A 16,617-nucleotide genomic window follows, 5' to 3' on the forward strand; every position below is an offset into this window, starting at 1 on the left:
TAACCTCTCTAGAAGCATGTGCAAAGTATTACAGGTAAAGCTTTGCCTCTAAGGCACGCTCCAGCTGCACATTTTACAACATCTATCTGTTTGTTCCTTTGGAAGTCTATTCAGTACTCCAGCACTGCACTTCAAAAGCAGTTCAATTCTACTCTGTAATCCTTATTCATTATCCAGCCCTCAGAGGCATAGAAAAATCATTGAAAATGCCATGGTCTGAAGCAGACGCACCTTAGTCTTCAAACTGATATTATTGCTCTTCAGCATTTTGAAGATGTACCTGATGTCCCTTGTCCAATGTAATACGTCTCCTAATCTTCTGCCTGCCGGTACCAAGGGTGTTGATTGTTGATTCAAGCAAATAAAGTAATTGATGACTTCAATCCTTTCTCCATCTATCATGACATTGCCTAATGGCATAGTGGTGAGTATTTTTATTTTCTTGATGTTGAGATGTGAACCATACCAAGGGTTGTATTTGTGACAATTCATCAATCAATCAATCACTCAGTCATATATCGCTTTCTTCTTAGAGTTCAATTGAAAGTTTATCACAGAAGTCAGAGGAACTTAGGGAGGGACAAGTTTCAAAAATCCAACCTTGAATCTTATACAGAGAGCCAGAGAAGTTGTATGGGCATGTTCTTAATAAGTCCCATGAGTGACATCTCTGGCCACCAGATAGGAAGGTGGCAGGAACCCTAGAACCAGTCCTATACTCTTTTCAATTTGAAAATCTTTATGTATCCCAATCCTAGTGTTTTCTCCACTTTGGTAACCCCATCTGCAACAACGTTTTGGGTTTTACAAATGATAGCCATCGTTATGATTCAGCTGACATTTTTAACACCATGTGGGTACTTTCTCTCAATACAGAATAATTTACCTCTGTCTTATTTGCGTCTTAAAAAACTGGTTCTATAGAATATGTTTTTGGGAGAAAGATGAGCAATCTTCTCCCTTAAGATTTAATGACTCTGAAAACCCTCTGGAGGGTCAGGTATGAGTCAGTTTTGACTGGCCAGTACATAACAACAACAACAAAAATTGTATTTGGATCTGGGGTCTATTTTCCCCATAGAAGAGTATTTACCCTATAAATATTATGAAGTTAATGGTCACTCATGGTGGACAGTGTTTGGTGGATCTCCCAGATTAAAACAGGCATGGAAGCAGTGTGACATCCACTTCCTAGACAACATGCCTCTAGAAACTATATGAACCTAGGGAAACGAAAATAGTTATAAAACTGGATTCGGGTATTTTGTTCATAGGTTCGCTATGAGTTGCGTGCAACTCAACTGTACTTAACAACAACAACAACAACAACAACAGCAAATATGTAGTCTCTGAATTTTACAGCACAGGTTTTTACTTTGTGAGAATCAGTGTTTCCTTAACTCAAACTGAGTTTATTTTTTATACTTTCTATAAACTTCTCATTGTAGTTTTATCATAGGACAACAGATATTCAACATGTTCTATGAGACTATTTATCAAGAATTTCTTGACTATAGGACTCAACCTTAGTGTCTGGTTCTGCGTACTCACAACAATATGGGTGACCCGCCTCAAAGTGTTGCAAAACCAGTTATCTTGGTCAAAAGTGTGGTTATGGATAACCTACTCTGCAAAAGCAGAAGCAAGGACCCAGAGCAAAAAGGCTATTGATCCAGATCTGTGTCAATTATTTTAGTTGCACCAAGCACCTACCTCCATTTCACAGAGTGTGATGTAAGCCAACCCAAAGGTTACGCTCCACTGGGAGCTCCACAGGAGCAAGAGGGGGAGTCTCTCCTGCTGTGCTCACAGCCTCGGGACTTTGCGATGGTCACTACATGTCAAAACCTACTAGACACCAGTGGATTTTCACTTCTCTCTCTTTTTTTTTTTAATCACATGTGACATGTTGCTTACATGCTAGAAATCTTTTTTATTCGTCTGGGAAGTGGCCATTTCCCATATGGGCATCAAAGAGGACAATTGGGTGGGTCATATAAAGTTCTGATCCTAAGTGCTCTGTCCTAAGTGATGGACTAGTAGTATTAATGATAAGGCTAATATTCCTCCTGATTCCTATTTCTCTGTTATTCTTCTGGTAACCAGTCTAGTAAATTTCCCTCTACCTTGAACTTCTTAACACACACCTCCTCCAAAACATTCCATCTCAGTTGAGTTCCCAACCGAAAATATTAAAACTCCCTCTGATAAAGCCTTCTTGTCCTTTCAATAGGGAACCAACATAGTTGAAAGTTAGTTAACCTTGTCAGGAAAAATTTCCATTTCTTATTTGCAATTATTTCACATTGAGGAATCCTCCACCAATTGTGCTGCTTCTAAAAGTCTTCAGGAAATCTATAGCCATTTAGGCACACAGACTTCTTTTTTTATAATTTTATTTTATTAATTTTAATGAACATTTACAGAGATTTTGGATTTCCATTCTTTCAATGTTGCATTTTTCTCCCTGCCCACCGCTTCCCCCAGTTCACTCTTCCCTTTGAAAAGTAAAAGAAAAATTCCTTCATTGGTATACAATCCCCCCGCCCTCCAGCCAAGTACACTCCTTCATTCTGGACTCTTTTGAGTATCAAAACAACCTTTGCCAAAAAACTTCAGGCCAGCTGAGCAGCACTCCAGGGTGTGTTGAAGAGGGAAAGGATTTTTTTTTTTCCGTTTATTAATCAGGCCTGTTGTCTCTGAAAATGTCAAGGAAGATTTCCCTGTTAGATTTTAAAGTTTGATTAATCAAATGTTTAGCATACTTTAATGAAGATAATACTTGGTTTTTGTTAATTCAGGCACTCTAAATTCTGTAACACTAAGGACTCACACAGATTCTCCTTCGTGGATATTCAACACTCACTCTTTGCAGTTGGATTGGAACAGCTGACACTCCAGGAGGTTTTCAGTTGTAAATTGCATGGGAGGAGATCTCCCATCTATTCCCCAGGAGTGGCTGGTGGATTGGAAGCACGAGAGAAGAAGTCAGCTTTGAGTTAGCAGTACAATTTCCTAAAGACTATGCCACCAGAGCTCCCTGTTCCTGAAGGAAACTTTCTGAAACTCAGACCAGGAAGTGTCCAACTTCTGGCACAAAAAGATATTTTTCTTCTTTGTTTCCTTCTAAGATAGTCAATATCATGATCAACATCCTCTAATTGCCTTTGTATAGTGAACAAAGTCAAGGGAAAAACATCGCTGTTGTACTCTTGACTTTTAACTGAGCTCTATTTGACATCAACAATGACCTCTCTCATTGCACATCCTCTTTGAATCTAGCTTGATTATCTGACAAGTCCTTATGTAGTGCTGTTACTGGTTTGTTATTGTTGTTGTTGATTTGACTTCTACCCCTTTATATAACACTTTCTTTTCTATCCATTTAAAGGATCATCTAACCAAGAATAAAAGTTTACAGCTGGGATTGATATAAATAACCTGCATTTTAAATCCATCAAACCTTACTGAATAACAACTCCGCTGCTGAAATTTCCAAAAATTTACCAAACTAAAAACAAACAGCTGAATGGTATAACAGGTGGAGTATTTTTGGTATAGTCTATTCTGTCAACTAGCTTTTTTTTTTTTAATTGATATTTTAATGAAAGTTTGTAGAGAACTTGGATTTCTATTCATTCATTGTGGCACATTTTTCTCCCTGTCCCCCTTCCTGCCAGTTCATTTTTCTCTTTGGGGAAAAAAAAATCTTTCATTGTTATGCAGTTCCTCCACCTCCCAAGTCAACTTTACTATGCAGCTCTTATTCTGGACTCCTGTCATTCCAATAATACATAATCATATCTAATCATATATTCCTTTTATACAGTTCTCTCCCTTGTCTGTTTCTTTTTTTTAACTGATAAAATCCCTTGTCTGTTTCTATACTGTGTACATTTATTCCCTTTTTTCTTACTTTTCTCCCAACCCCCATATCAGTCCTGTTTTATAACAGTGGAGTTATGCAGTATTTGTCTTTTTGTGATTGAGATATTTAACTAAGCATAATGCCCTCCATGGTCACGCATTTTATATAATATTTCATGAGTTCATTGTTTTTCAACGCTGCATAATATTCCATTGTGTGAATATACCACAGCTTCTCTAGCCTTTGTTTGTTCATGGGCACTTGGGTTGTTTCCAACTTTTTGCAATTGTGAGCAAAGCAGCAATAAACATGGGTGTGCATATATCTGCTTGGGTGGCGGTTCTAGTTTCTTTAGGGTATATTCCCAGTAGTGGAATTATTCGGTCAAATGGTATTTTTATTTCCAGCTTTTGAGAAAGCGCCATATTGCCTTGTACAGTGGTTGCACCATTTTACACTCCCACCAACAGTGAATAAGGGTTTCAGTTTCTCCACAACCTCACCAGCATTTGTTGTTTCTGTTTGTTAATGTTACTGGGGTGAGATGATAGCTCATAGTTGTTTTGATTTGCATCTCTCTTAGAAATAGGGATTTTGAACATTTCTTCATGTGTTTGTTCGCCATCTGAATGTCTTTGCTGAAGTGTCTGTTCATATCCTGTGCCCATTTTGCAATTGGGTTGTTTACCTTTATCTTGTTGTGGTGTTCAAGTATTCTCTAAGTTCTAGATATAAGTTCCTTATCAGACATGTCATTGCAAAATATTTTTCCCAGTCTGTGTATAATTAATTCATCACATTAACAAAACAAAGATCAAGAACCACATGATCCTATCAACTGATGTAGAAAAGACCTTTGACAAAATCCAACACCCTTTCCTGATTAAGACACTCAACAAAATAAGAATAGAAGGGAATTTCCTCAACATAGTAAAAAGTATATATGCAAATCCAAGAGCCAACATTGTTCTCCATGGAGAGAGATTAAAGACATTCCCTGTGAGAACAGGAACTAGGCAAGGATGTTCACTATCTCCTCTCCTAGTCAATATTGTATTGGAAGCCTTAGTGGTAGCAATAAGACAAGAGAAGGAAATAAGAGGTATTCAAATTGGCAAAGAGGAAGTAAAATTATCTCTATATGCAGATGATATGATAGTATAATTAGAAAGCCCCAAAGACTCAGCAAGAAAACTATTGGACATAGTTGACCAATTCAGCAAAATGGCAGGATACAAGATCAACATACAAAAATCAAATGGACTTCTCTACAGTGACAAAGAGAATACAGAACTGCAGCCAAGAAAAACAATACCCATCACAATAGCTAATCACAAGATTAAATACCAGAGAGTAAGAAACACAAAGGATCTATTCAAAGAAAATTAAAAAACATTACTACAAGAAACAAAAAGAGACCTGGAGAAATGGAAGAGTATACCTTGTTCATGGATAGGAAGACTCAATATTGTGAAAATGAAAATCCTACCAAAGGAAATTTACACTTTCAATGCTATCCCATTACAAATACCAATTCCATTCTTCAACAAGATGGAAAACTATTTCAAATACTACTACACTGCTGTGATGTTCAAGACAGTGTGGTACTGGTACAATGACAGACACATAGATCAATGGAATAGAATTGAGAACCCAGAAATCAGACCATCTACCTATGGTCAGCTGATTTTCAACAAGGAGATTAAATCAGTTAAGTGGGGAAATGACAGCCATTTTAACAAATGGTGTTGGCAAAATTGGTAAACCATCTGCAGAAAACTCAAGCAAGATCCACACCTCACGCCATACACAAAAACCAACTCAAAGTGGCTCAAAGACCTAGCATTAAAATCAAGGTCAATAAACTTTATTACAGAAAAGCTTGGAAGAACTCTAGAAGCCCTAATCCACAACATGAACAGTCTTCCAAGCATCCTGAAAAACCTACAACCAGGAGAGGATAAAGTAGATGAATGGGACCTTCTAAGAATCAAATCCCTATGCACATTCAACTAGATTCTCAAACAAAGAAAACACATTCTGTTTCCTTCAAGCCAGTAACTAATCAAAGGCTACAATGAAGCAGAGAGGAAAATCCTCAACAAGTTGGATTGGCACAGTGGTGTAAGGTTGGTGCAGGATGAAGGCCATGAGGATGGCACAGGATGGGGCAAGCTTCCAATTTGTTGCTCAGAGGGAAGCTGTGAGCCCTAATCAACTCGATGGCACATAACACCATTCTGCAGAGAGAGCTTCGGTGGCCTAGTCAGGAGGGACTTGGCACTGCTAGCCGAAAAGGGACATTTCTCTGCCAGTTTACATCCACCATAGGCTCCATGGGAGACAAAACGGACAATCTCTTCCTGAATGATTCTCAGCCTCAAAAAACCCACTAGAGGGACAGCTATGAGTTCTAACTGTGAGTCTGACTATGAGTCACCTATGGTTCTAACTTGACAGCACACAAAACAGCTAACAGATTAAACTATTTTAAGCATTTAATCAAACACTGAAATATAACACTTAAGAAAAATCTACCTTTCACTGCAATCCCAGAGGTGCACGGTTCAAATCTACCAGATGCTCTGCTGGAGAAAGAGGAACAATCTCCTCCTGTACCAGTCAGATCTGATTTGACGGTACACACACAAAATAATAAAATAAAATAAAATAAAAAAAAGAAGTGTGTACTTTTTAGGGGAACTCTGGTGGCCTAGTGGCAAAAAGCTGCACTGCAATCCCAGAGGCGCATAGTTCGAATCCACCAGATGCTCTGCCAGGAAAGGAGGGACAATCTCCTCCTGTACCATCAGATCTGATTTGACGGTACACAGACACACAAAATAATAAAAATTTAAAAAAAGAAAAAAGAAAATCTACTTTTCATATATTTTTTATATTTTCAAAGACAATAGGCCCAATTTTAAGGGATCAATGCAAGAAAAAGAGTTTGAAGATTTGAGGATTTTTACATGGAATAGGGTAGTAAGACTGTTCTCAAATCTTTCCTCATTAGTTCAGGTGAGAATGAGATAAGGGAGAAGAATGATTAAAAAAACCAATTAGATATCTGAAATTTAAAAAGGCAAGAGGAAGCATTTCAGCAGCAAGGTACTCAATGAAAAGTTTACAGTAGAGGCTAATACAGGAAAAGCTGGGATTAGACGAGGGTAGGAAAATGGGTTGGCATGATGAATGAAGGCCTTAAAGAAAATATAGTATTGTTATTCCAGGTGAACTAACACATTCTGAATCTGGAATTGCCCAATATAACTTTGGTCCTCTTGCATTTACATCTTTGGAACCCATGGTGGAGGTAATATTTCCACAGAGGTAACAGCAAATAGGAGCAGATCAGACTACTAGCAGTTTTTCAACCAACATCAATTTATAGCCTTCATGAACTAGTTTGTGCATTCTGCAGATGAGTTTTAAGTTGTTCACATGAACAAACTCATTAGTACTCGTTGCTCTAAAAAGTCAACAACAACAACAATAATAAAGATATTGCCTGGAGAAAGGCAAGAGGAAAGCCTCTATTCAAAGCTTCTGTATTTTGAAATAACTAATTTTCTTTTTTTGTTGCCATTCAACTTAAGCTTTATTTTTAAAATATTCTAAACTTTGTATTTTTTCAGAAATTTAACCACCATACAGGATTCTCTGTAACACAGACATATTTTTATCCCAAAGGGGAATATTCTATTGCAGTACAGAACTAGAAACCATTCCACTAACCCAGCCAATCAAACTACTACAATAAATAACCATGCTAAAGCCCAAAAGCTCTCAAACATCAGTTCTACTTTTCTTTAAGAATGTTTGTAGGGTTTATGTTTTCAGAAGCCAAAGTGCATGATCCATCAATACTAACAGGCTTAACATGCTGCAAACCATTATTTCACAACTAATGATTAATCTTAATATGAATGTATATACAACTTATTTTCATTCACGTAAGATGTCCACAAGAAGCTTGTAATAAAAAAGGCGAGTAAGTATTTTGATATAAGTCCTCAAATAGCACTCCAGCACATCTTTGGCAATTTTTTTTATGATATTCCAACTTTCAATATGAAACAGTTTTAAAAGGTATGAACAAAAAAATTGTAGTATCACTTAGGCAAATAAAGTCTCATCGTCATTAAAGCACAGCACTACTATGACTTCCTGTCATTTGGAAAAGGAGTATATAAGACATTTCTTTCACATAAAATTACATAAATTGTTTAGGAATCTTCCCAAATACACAATTTCAAATAGAAAAAAATATTTTATCCAAGTATTCTTGGAAAAATTATCGAATTACTTCTTGCTTTTGTGTAATAGATATATTCTTGAAAATTCTGCATAAAGCAATATCTCATTTTTTCAAATGCAAATTTCAAAACAAATTTAAAAAGTTAGTGATTCTATTTCAGTGCTCTTGTATTCCTTTATCATGTTTTTTTAAAAACAAAACCTTGATGCAGGTCACTTGTTTCATTTGAGGTTCACCTATGTTCCAGAACTTAAAACTTTTAAGTGGGAACGAAAAGCAGTACTTCTCAACCAAGAGTATCTTCGATGGGTATCCCCGTCAGAGGGGATAGGATTGTCACAGCCTTTGATTCCACCTGGCGCCAACCAGGAGCACTGAAGAGAAATCTTTTTCCAAGACTGAATAACTTACGTTAGCATCTATAATTTTACTAGTTAACGGCTCCTATGTTGGAGATATGTTTCACTTGTACTGTATAATTCCATTACTAAAAATACACCTAGTTTTTGTTGATGTTTTTGTCTTCTGTATAAGTCCTTTGTGATAAAAGAGTGAATAAGGAATGAGTAAGAAATATACATTTCCTCTGGCATAAAAAAAAAAGTACTAGAACTCATAATGTTCAGGTATTGCATATCCATGGGAACCATAAAGATTGTTTTCAGGACTCAGTTTAGTGATGTTTAGGAATTGTTTAACCTAAGTTAGTGACCATGGTGAGTCATGACATGTTAGAAGAGGACCTAAAAACCTAGAAATGGCAAACATCTAAAGTTTCCTTCCGGTGAGGAGTGAATATTTTAATTGCAAGTATAATAAACACTGACATTTAAAATTATGTGACACCATCGTTCTAAGCAGATTTCCTATATTAACTCATTGAACCCTTCCAACACTGCTATGAGTACTATCTTTCCACTTCACAGGGGAACTAAAGCACAGAGACATTTCAATAATATGCCCAGCTAGAGTCTCACAGCCCATAAATAAAACCATGATTCTGGACGTGGATTCACTCATTCATTTGGTGATTGATTTTTTTTTTTTTTTTATATCTGCCATGTTCAGGGACTGAAGACTGAGCAGTGAATAAAACAGACAAAAAGCCTCCCCCTCATGGAGATTGCTTAACTATTTTCAGGGTCCTGTGGGTCACAGTTGTGTTAAAAGGTGAGGAGAGTGAGACCAGGTTAGCATTGTTAATAAAGAAGCAAGGATGCTTTCTAAATGTTATCCTTCTGGAAGCAGCAATTCCCGGATGTTAGGTGACCTGACACCAACACAATCCACAAACAGGAAGTTTCTGTGACTCACAGGGGGGGAGCTGAAGTCCTCCTGATCCTCCTGAGAGGATTCGTTTTCCTTCAGGCAACAATCTAGACTACCTTATCAGTTTCACTTTCTGGTTTCGTTTTCCGTTGTGTACAGTCACTTTCAGGGAAACAATGCCTCCCTATATAGGGCTGTTCAGAATTTATCTGAGGCAGAAGAGGAAGGCTTCTTGGAGAGCACAGCAGCCTGTTCAGTCTTCCAGAGCAGAGCGAAGCTCACAGCCGTCATGAGGTAAAGATTCTCCTCCTCCTCCTCCTCCTCCTCCTCGTTAACTGTTTATTCAGCCTTGCTGTCAAGGCAGATCCTAAACAGCACCTCCCACTCAGGGCCATTTCCTGAAGTGCTCGGTTTTAATGTTCGTTTATGACCGTACTGTGATTCTCTGTATGCTATAAAGCTGTGTATTCAGTTGCTGGCATTTTTCTTCCTAAACCAGTCTCTGCCTCACTGAGTCCAGCAACCTAAGGGCATCTCTGGAGGTGCTCACAGGCAAGAGCTGAGAGCTGGTGTGGGAGAGGGGGGATTAAACAGGAAACGGGAGCAGAGAAAGAAATATATTCAATAGAATCAGGGATGTGACTCCTTTACAGGTGGATGGGGCCAGTTGCTCTTCTTGGCTACCCTTCTTTTGTTTCTTAATTGAAAGGATTAAGTTAGTGAATTCTGAAAAAAATGAATATTTAAGCAAGTCTTTCTCTTCAGCAGATGTCATTAAAGATGCACTCAGCCCAGTAGCCTTAGTCATATGCTATGGTGGATTTTATCTTTAAAGTGCTCATTTATGTCAGATTGGCATTAGAACAAGCAAACTAACAGAAGTGTTTTAACCTCAAAATTCCACTGACTGTTGGAAGTGTGAATTGGAGATGGAGTGCTTAGAAACATATGTCCTCCATCTCTAGGATTCCCAAGTCCCCTCCAAAACCTAAAACTGCCCTGTAATCACTGTCTGGGAACTCAGGACCACAGTTGTAGGGAACTTCAAGGTCAAGTAGTAAAACATAGCCGAGAAAGACAGTGTTCTGCATTCTACTTTGATGTGTGATAAATGGGGCCTTTAAAGCTTGTGAGAGACCTTCTACTTGTTTCTTCTACCTGCAGTGAAGGAAATCAAAGACATGCAGGAACAATTAATCCAAAAGGCTAAGGAAAACTATCTCCACAATCCTGAGACCAAGAGACCTAGGTGGTGCCCAGCTCCTACCATTGATCACTCTAAAACAGATCATTATAGAAGGTTTTGCATAGAGTAGGAGAAAAATGTGAAACAAAACCAAAAGACATTTCAAAAGATCAGGCTTGCTTACCTGCTAGAGACTGGTGGGTCCCTTAGTCGCTCTTCAAGCCTGGAAATGAACTCACCCATCCATGTGGCTCAACTTTCAGTCAAACAGTGGGCGAGACTTTAAAGTGGACAGTAACACCAAGGGAGGGATACACCCCTTTGAAAAATAGAGATGATCAAAGCAGCAGCATTTGTCCAAGGATGAAGCTCAGATGTCAGAAACTGGGACAATGAATAAGGAATATCCTTAATGAATAAGGAATATCCTTATATTCCTTATTCATTGTCCCAGTTTTTCCATGCACATGAGTTAATTTGAAAATACCATTGTTTGGTAGTTCTGGGAAAAGTCCTGGAATTGCCACTTACTGCAATGTTATCCGTAATCTGCTTTGATCCACCCAGTTGAATGCTTTTGCATAGTTAATAAAACACAAGTAAACCTCTTTCTGGTATTTTCTGATCTTAGCCAAAATCCAAGATGTTATTAGCAATGATGTACCCCTCATGCCACATTCTCTTCTGAATTGAGTTTGAATTTCTGGTAGCTTTCTGTCATTGTACTGCTCCAAACACTTTTTCATGATCTTCAGCAAAGTTTTCTTGCTTGTGATAGTAATAATATTTTTGGATGATATCTTCATTCATTGGATCACCTTTTTTTTATTTTTTGAGTGGACACAAATATGTATTTCTTCCAGTCCGTTGGTGCGTTAATTGTCTTTCCAGTTCCTTGGCTGAGATGAATAGGCATTTCCATGAATGCACTTGTTTGTCGGCAGACTTAAGTTAGGAGTCTGTCAGTTCCTGGAACCTTGTTTTTCACTGGTGAGAAACAAACAAAAGCACTGCCAGTTTATCTGGCCAACTGACTGAAAGAGACACCCATACTTGAGCCCTTACAAAAAATTTAAAAAGGTAACCCAACAAATGGGGGAATTATCCAACAATGTCATTAATATGACAAGAAAGCTGGTGGCTTGGTGGTAAGGAGTTGTGCTGCCAACCCAAAGGCACTTAGTTCAAATCCTCCAGCTGCTCTAGAGGAGAAAGACGGACAGTCTTCTCCTGTGTGATTCATTGCTTCTGAAAATCCAGTGGAAGGTCAGCTATGGGTTGGTTCTGACTTCAAGATACACAACAACACTTCATTGCAACTGGGATTTCTTCCTTCAATACCATTGATTCTTGATCATATGTGATGCTCTGAAATAGATGAGCATTAACGAAGTCTTTTTGGTAAAGTGGCTCTGTGTATGTCTGCTATCTTCCTTTACTATATCCTGCATTGTTCACTATTGTGCCCATAGAAATCCTCACTATCGCAACTCAAGGCAGACATTTATTCTTCAGCTCTTTAAGCTTAAGAAATATCAAGACAATTCTTACCTTTTTGGTTTGCCAATGCCAGGTCTCTCCACATTCCATTATAATACTTACTTCCCTTCTTGAACTGCTTTTTGACATCTTTTGTTTACCTCTCCTATTTCATAATTTTTTTTCATTATACTTTGGCTTCTCTATGTTCAAGAGCACAGTTCAAAGTCTCTTCTGACACCCAGTTTAGAAGTAAACTCAAATTCATTGCTGTTGGGTCAGAACTGACTTGTAGCTGATCCTCTAGGGTTTTGGGGAAGCTATAAGCTGTGAGCTACATGGGAGAATATTGCTTGTCTTTTTCCCTCAGAGCTGCTGACATATTTGAACCAGAGAGGTTTTGTCTTATCAATACAACTCTCTATGAACTACACCACTGGAGTTCCCTATTTAGAGGTAGGGATAAGAAAAAGAGCCAAAAGAATTGCCTTTTATTCTGAACAAAAAGTAATAATAATAATAAAATAATAAAGTGTGTAGAGCTAAGAGTTAAACAGTTAAGCATTGAAAATGAGATTTGAACCCACACCTCCATTCAGAAACCAGAAAGATAGAAAAGCAGAGGAACTAAGTAAAAATTAAGGGTGGCTAGAAAATAAGATTTAATTAGATAGAAGGGGAAAATATTCACATTAAAAAAGATAATGAAATGTTCTAATTTGATAAAACCTCCAAAAATTTATATAGGTTAATGAGATCAATTAAGAATATATGTTGTGCTTTTCTACGAAGATGGAGCCGAAAGCCAAGAAGGAAACCCCTGCCCCTCCCAAAACTGAAGCCAAAGCAAAGGCATTAAAGGCCAAGAAGGCAGTCCTGAAGGGCGTCCACAGCCAAAAAAAAAAAAAAGATCCGCACATCACCCACCTTCTGGTGACCTAAGACACTGAGACTCCGACGGCAGCCCAAATACCCTCGGAAGAGCGCCCTCCAGGAGAAACAAGCTTGACCACTATGCCATCATCAAATTTCCCCTGACCACTGAGTCAGCTATGAAGAAGATAGAAGATAACAACACACTTGTGTTCAGTGTGGATGTCAAGGCCAATAAGCACCAAATTAAACAAGCTGTAAAGAAGCTCTATGACATTGATGTGGCCATGGTCAACACTTTGATTAGGCCTGATGGAGAGAAGAAGGCCTATGTTCGACTTGCTCCTGACTATGATTCTTTGGATGTTGCCAAAAAAATTGGGATCATCTAAACTGAGTCCAGAGGGCTAATTCTAAATATACATTTTTCTCACCAAAAAAAAAAGAATATATGTTGTTATTGTTATGTGCTATCAAGTCAGAATTGACTCATAACTGACCCTCCAGCAGGTTTTCAAGGCTGTAAATCACACAGGAAGCAATTGCCCATCTTTATCCCATGGAGTAACTGGTGTATTCGAACGATCTGCCTTTGGCAGAGCAAGTCTTTACCAACTAGGCCGCCAGAGCTCTGCATTGAAACAGATGAGGGAGAGAATAATTTAAAAGTGTTACATTGTTGTTGTTGTTGTTGTGTGCCGTCGAGTCGCCTGCGACTCATAGCGACCCTATGTACAACAGCCCTAAACTCCGCTCCGTCCTGTGCCAATCGCACCGTCTCTGACACTCCCATCCCAATTATCCCAGTCACTGAATGATAGGGTATTATAGTTATCACAAGAGTCCAGAATTAAGGGTGTATAGTGGAGTGTACCTGGGGCGGTGGGAGGGGTGCGGGAGGATTGTATACCAAGGAGAATTTTTCTTTTACATTTTCAAAGAGAGGAGCAAACTGGGGGGAGGGGGGCAGAGGGGGAGGAGGGCTGGGCAGGGAGAAAAGTGCAACAATGAATGAATGGAAATCCAAAATCTCTGTAATGATGGCATTACTCTGCACTATAGCCTTTTCTCTCAGTTTAAGTTTAGAAATTACCAGTTTCAGTAATCACTGAACCTGTTCAAAACGTTAATAAAAGTTTTGTTGCATGGTAGCATAAAAAAACAGCCCTGGGCCAGTCCTCCAAACAAAGAGAGCCTTATTCGGGGACATGTAGCCTCAGCTCTAGAGACACTCACAGCTCATTGCCCTTCCCAGTCCTTTTGTTCCACAGTCGTGAAAGTCCTGCTTTATCAAGCATTTGACACTTAGGCAGAATATACTGGGGGGTAAGGGATGAAAGTCTATTCTTTTTTTAAAATTTGGGTTGATACTCTTTAGAAGTCTGTATTTGAAATCCACATATCTTACTAGATGAAACTATGCGCTATCTCAAAATGCCCATCTCTCTGTTTTTCCCTTTAGTGAGATCACCAAGAAGTCCTTGGAGAGCAGTCTACGGCAACTAAAATGTCACTTCACCTGGAATTTGTTAGCAGGAGAAAATTCCTTGGATGATTTTGAAGACAGAGTGTGCAATCAGATTGAGTTCCAAAACAGCGAATTCAAAGCCACGACCTATAACATACTGGCCTTCATAAAACACCACAGAGGTCAAAACAAGGAGGCCTTGGAATGCTTACAGGAAGCAGAAGAGTTAATCCGACGAGAGCATGCTGACCGAGCTGAAATTAGAAGTCTGGTTACCTGGGGAAACTATGCGTGGGTCTACTATCACATGGGCAGACTCTCCGAAGCTCAGACGTATGTAGAGAAGGTGAAACAAGTCTGCAAGAAGTTTTCCAGCCCCTATAGAATCGAGAGTCCCATACTAGACTGTGAGGAAGGGTGGGCACGGTTAAAGTATGGAGGAAAATTCAATGAAAGGGCTAAGGTGTGTTTTGAGAAGGCCCTGGAGAAAAAACCAGACAACCCAGAATTCATCTCTGGACTGGCCATTGCGAGCTACCGTCTGGATAACTGGCCACCTTCTCAGAACCCCACTGACTCTCTGAGACAAGCCATTAAACTGAATCCTGACAACAACTATGCAAAAGTCCTCCTGGCTCTGAGACTTCAAGACATGGGGAAAGAAGAGGAAGGGGAGAGTTTAATTGAAGACGCCTTGAGGAAAGCCACACGTGCAACAGATGTACTTCGAGGTGCTGCGTCCTTTTATAGAAAGAAAGGTACCAGAGAGAAAACTATTGAAATGCTTGGGAAGGCGTTAGAGTGCATGCCTAACAATGCCTACCTGCATTACTACCTTGGGTGCTGCTACCGGGCAGAAGTCATCAAGCTGCAGAGCGAAAAGTATGGGGACAAAGAGAGCTTATTGAGACTCATAGAACAAGCTGTGGATCATTTAAAGAAGGCAGAGGAGCACAATGGCAATCTACCCAATATCTACTCCTATCTTGCCACCCTCTGTGCTCATGCAGATCAGTATGAGGAAGCGGATTATTACTTTCAGAAAGAATTCCTCAAAGAGCTTAGTCCAGGAGCCAAGCAGTTGCTCCATTTGCGATATGGAAACTTCCAGCTGTTTCAAATGCGGTGTGAAGAAAAGGCCATCCATCATTTTCTAGAGGGCATGAAAATCAAGCTGAGGTCAAAGGGGAAAGACAAGATGAAAGCCAAAGTGCAGAGACTTGCTGAAAAGAGGCTTTTCCAAAATGAAGCTGACTCTGAGGCTTTGTATCTCTTGAAGGTCGTGGCTGAGCTGGATGGAGACTCTGAGAGGGATATGGACTCTTCCAACCTCCTTCCCTCATCTTCCATAGCAGAAGCAGGAAACGGGGAAGAGGGTGATGGTTACCATAGAGCTGCTGCTGGAGGGACACCCTTTGACTAGAAGGATAATCAAATATTTAACGTGGACTAAACAGAAAAGACATAGGCCTGTCGTACTGGGTTCAGGTTGTGGAGAACATTTGCTGTGCCAGGTATTAATTCTTGAAGGTTGGGAAGTGAGCAACCCAGGGGGTTCTGAGGGAGGGATCCTCTTAAGAGGCAGTTTGGAGTGTACTTGGGGCGGTGGGAGGGGTGTGGGGGGGATTGTATACCAAAGAAAGAATTTTTCTTTTACTTTTCAAAGAGAGGAGCGAACTGAGGGGTGTGTGTGTGGGGGGGGAGGGCTGGGCAGGGAGAAAAGTGCAACAATGAATGAATGGAAATCTAAAATCTCTGTGAATATTCATTAAAATTCATAAAATAAAATTTAAAAAAAGAGGCAGTTTTGAACACTGAGATGAGCAAGCTTTCTCCCCAACTCTTGAATACAATTTGTTCTGTCACACATTCTCTTAGTCACATATTAAGATAGTGGTGGATGCCTGAAGCCCTTTGTCTGTTCGTTATGAAGTAGTCAGATCTTTCAAGCATGTAACTTTGGGGTCAAGTTTTGAAATGTTTATCTTTGCTTTCATTCTTGATCCCGTGCTGTGTCCCTAAACCCTTCCTTCCACTTCCTCCCCAGCCAGTTCTCAATCTGGGTGGATGGGGGTTTTACACAGCAGGAGAGCAATAGTCTTGTTAAGTGACATAGCAACCTAGTTGGAGGAAAAAAGAGGGCAGAGGAAAAGTTGAATCTAGAAGGGCCACTTCTAGAAAGAACAGAGTCTAGCACTCACAGCCTGAGTCTT

At 39.3% G+C, this 16,617-nt stretch overlaps 1 protein-coding gene across 1 annotated transcript in view; it reads left to right on the top strand.

Annotated features, from left to right (window-relative positions):
- Positions 1 to 15,827, top strand: part of IFIT2 (interferon-induced protein with tetratricopeptide repeats 2) — a 53,521-nt gene extending 37,694 nt beyond the window's left edge. The window contains exon 2 of the mRNA XM_006880401.1: positions 14,399 to 15,827. Within this exon, the coding sequence (XP_006880463.1) occupies positions 14,399 to 15,827 (1,429 nt within the window). The remainder of the gene's footprint in view (positions 1 to 14,398) is intronic.
- The last annotated feature ends 790 nt before the right edge of the window (positions 15,828 to 16,617 follow it).

This window comes from Elephantulus edwardii, unplaced genomic scaffold (assembly GCF_000299155.1).
Source record: "Elephantulus edwardii isolate Elephantulus edwardi_28Jun2011 unplaced genomic scaffold, EleEdw1.0 scaffold00007, whole genome shotgun sequence".
Taxonomy (NCBI): Eukaryota; Metazoa; Chordata; class Mammalia; order Macroscelidea; family Macroscelididae; genus Elephantulus; species Elephantulus edwardii.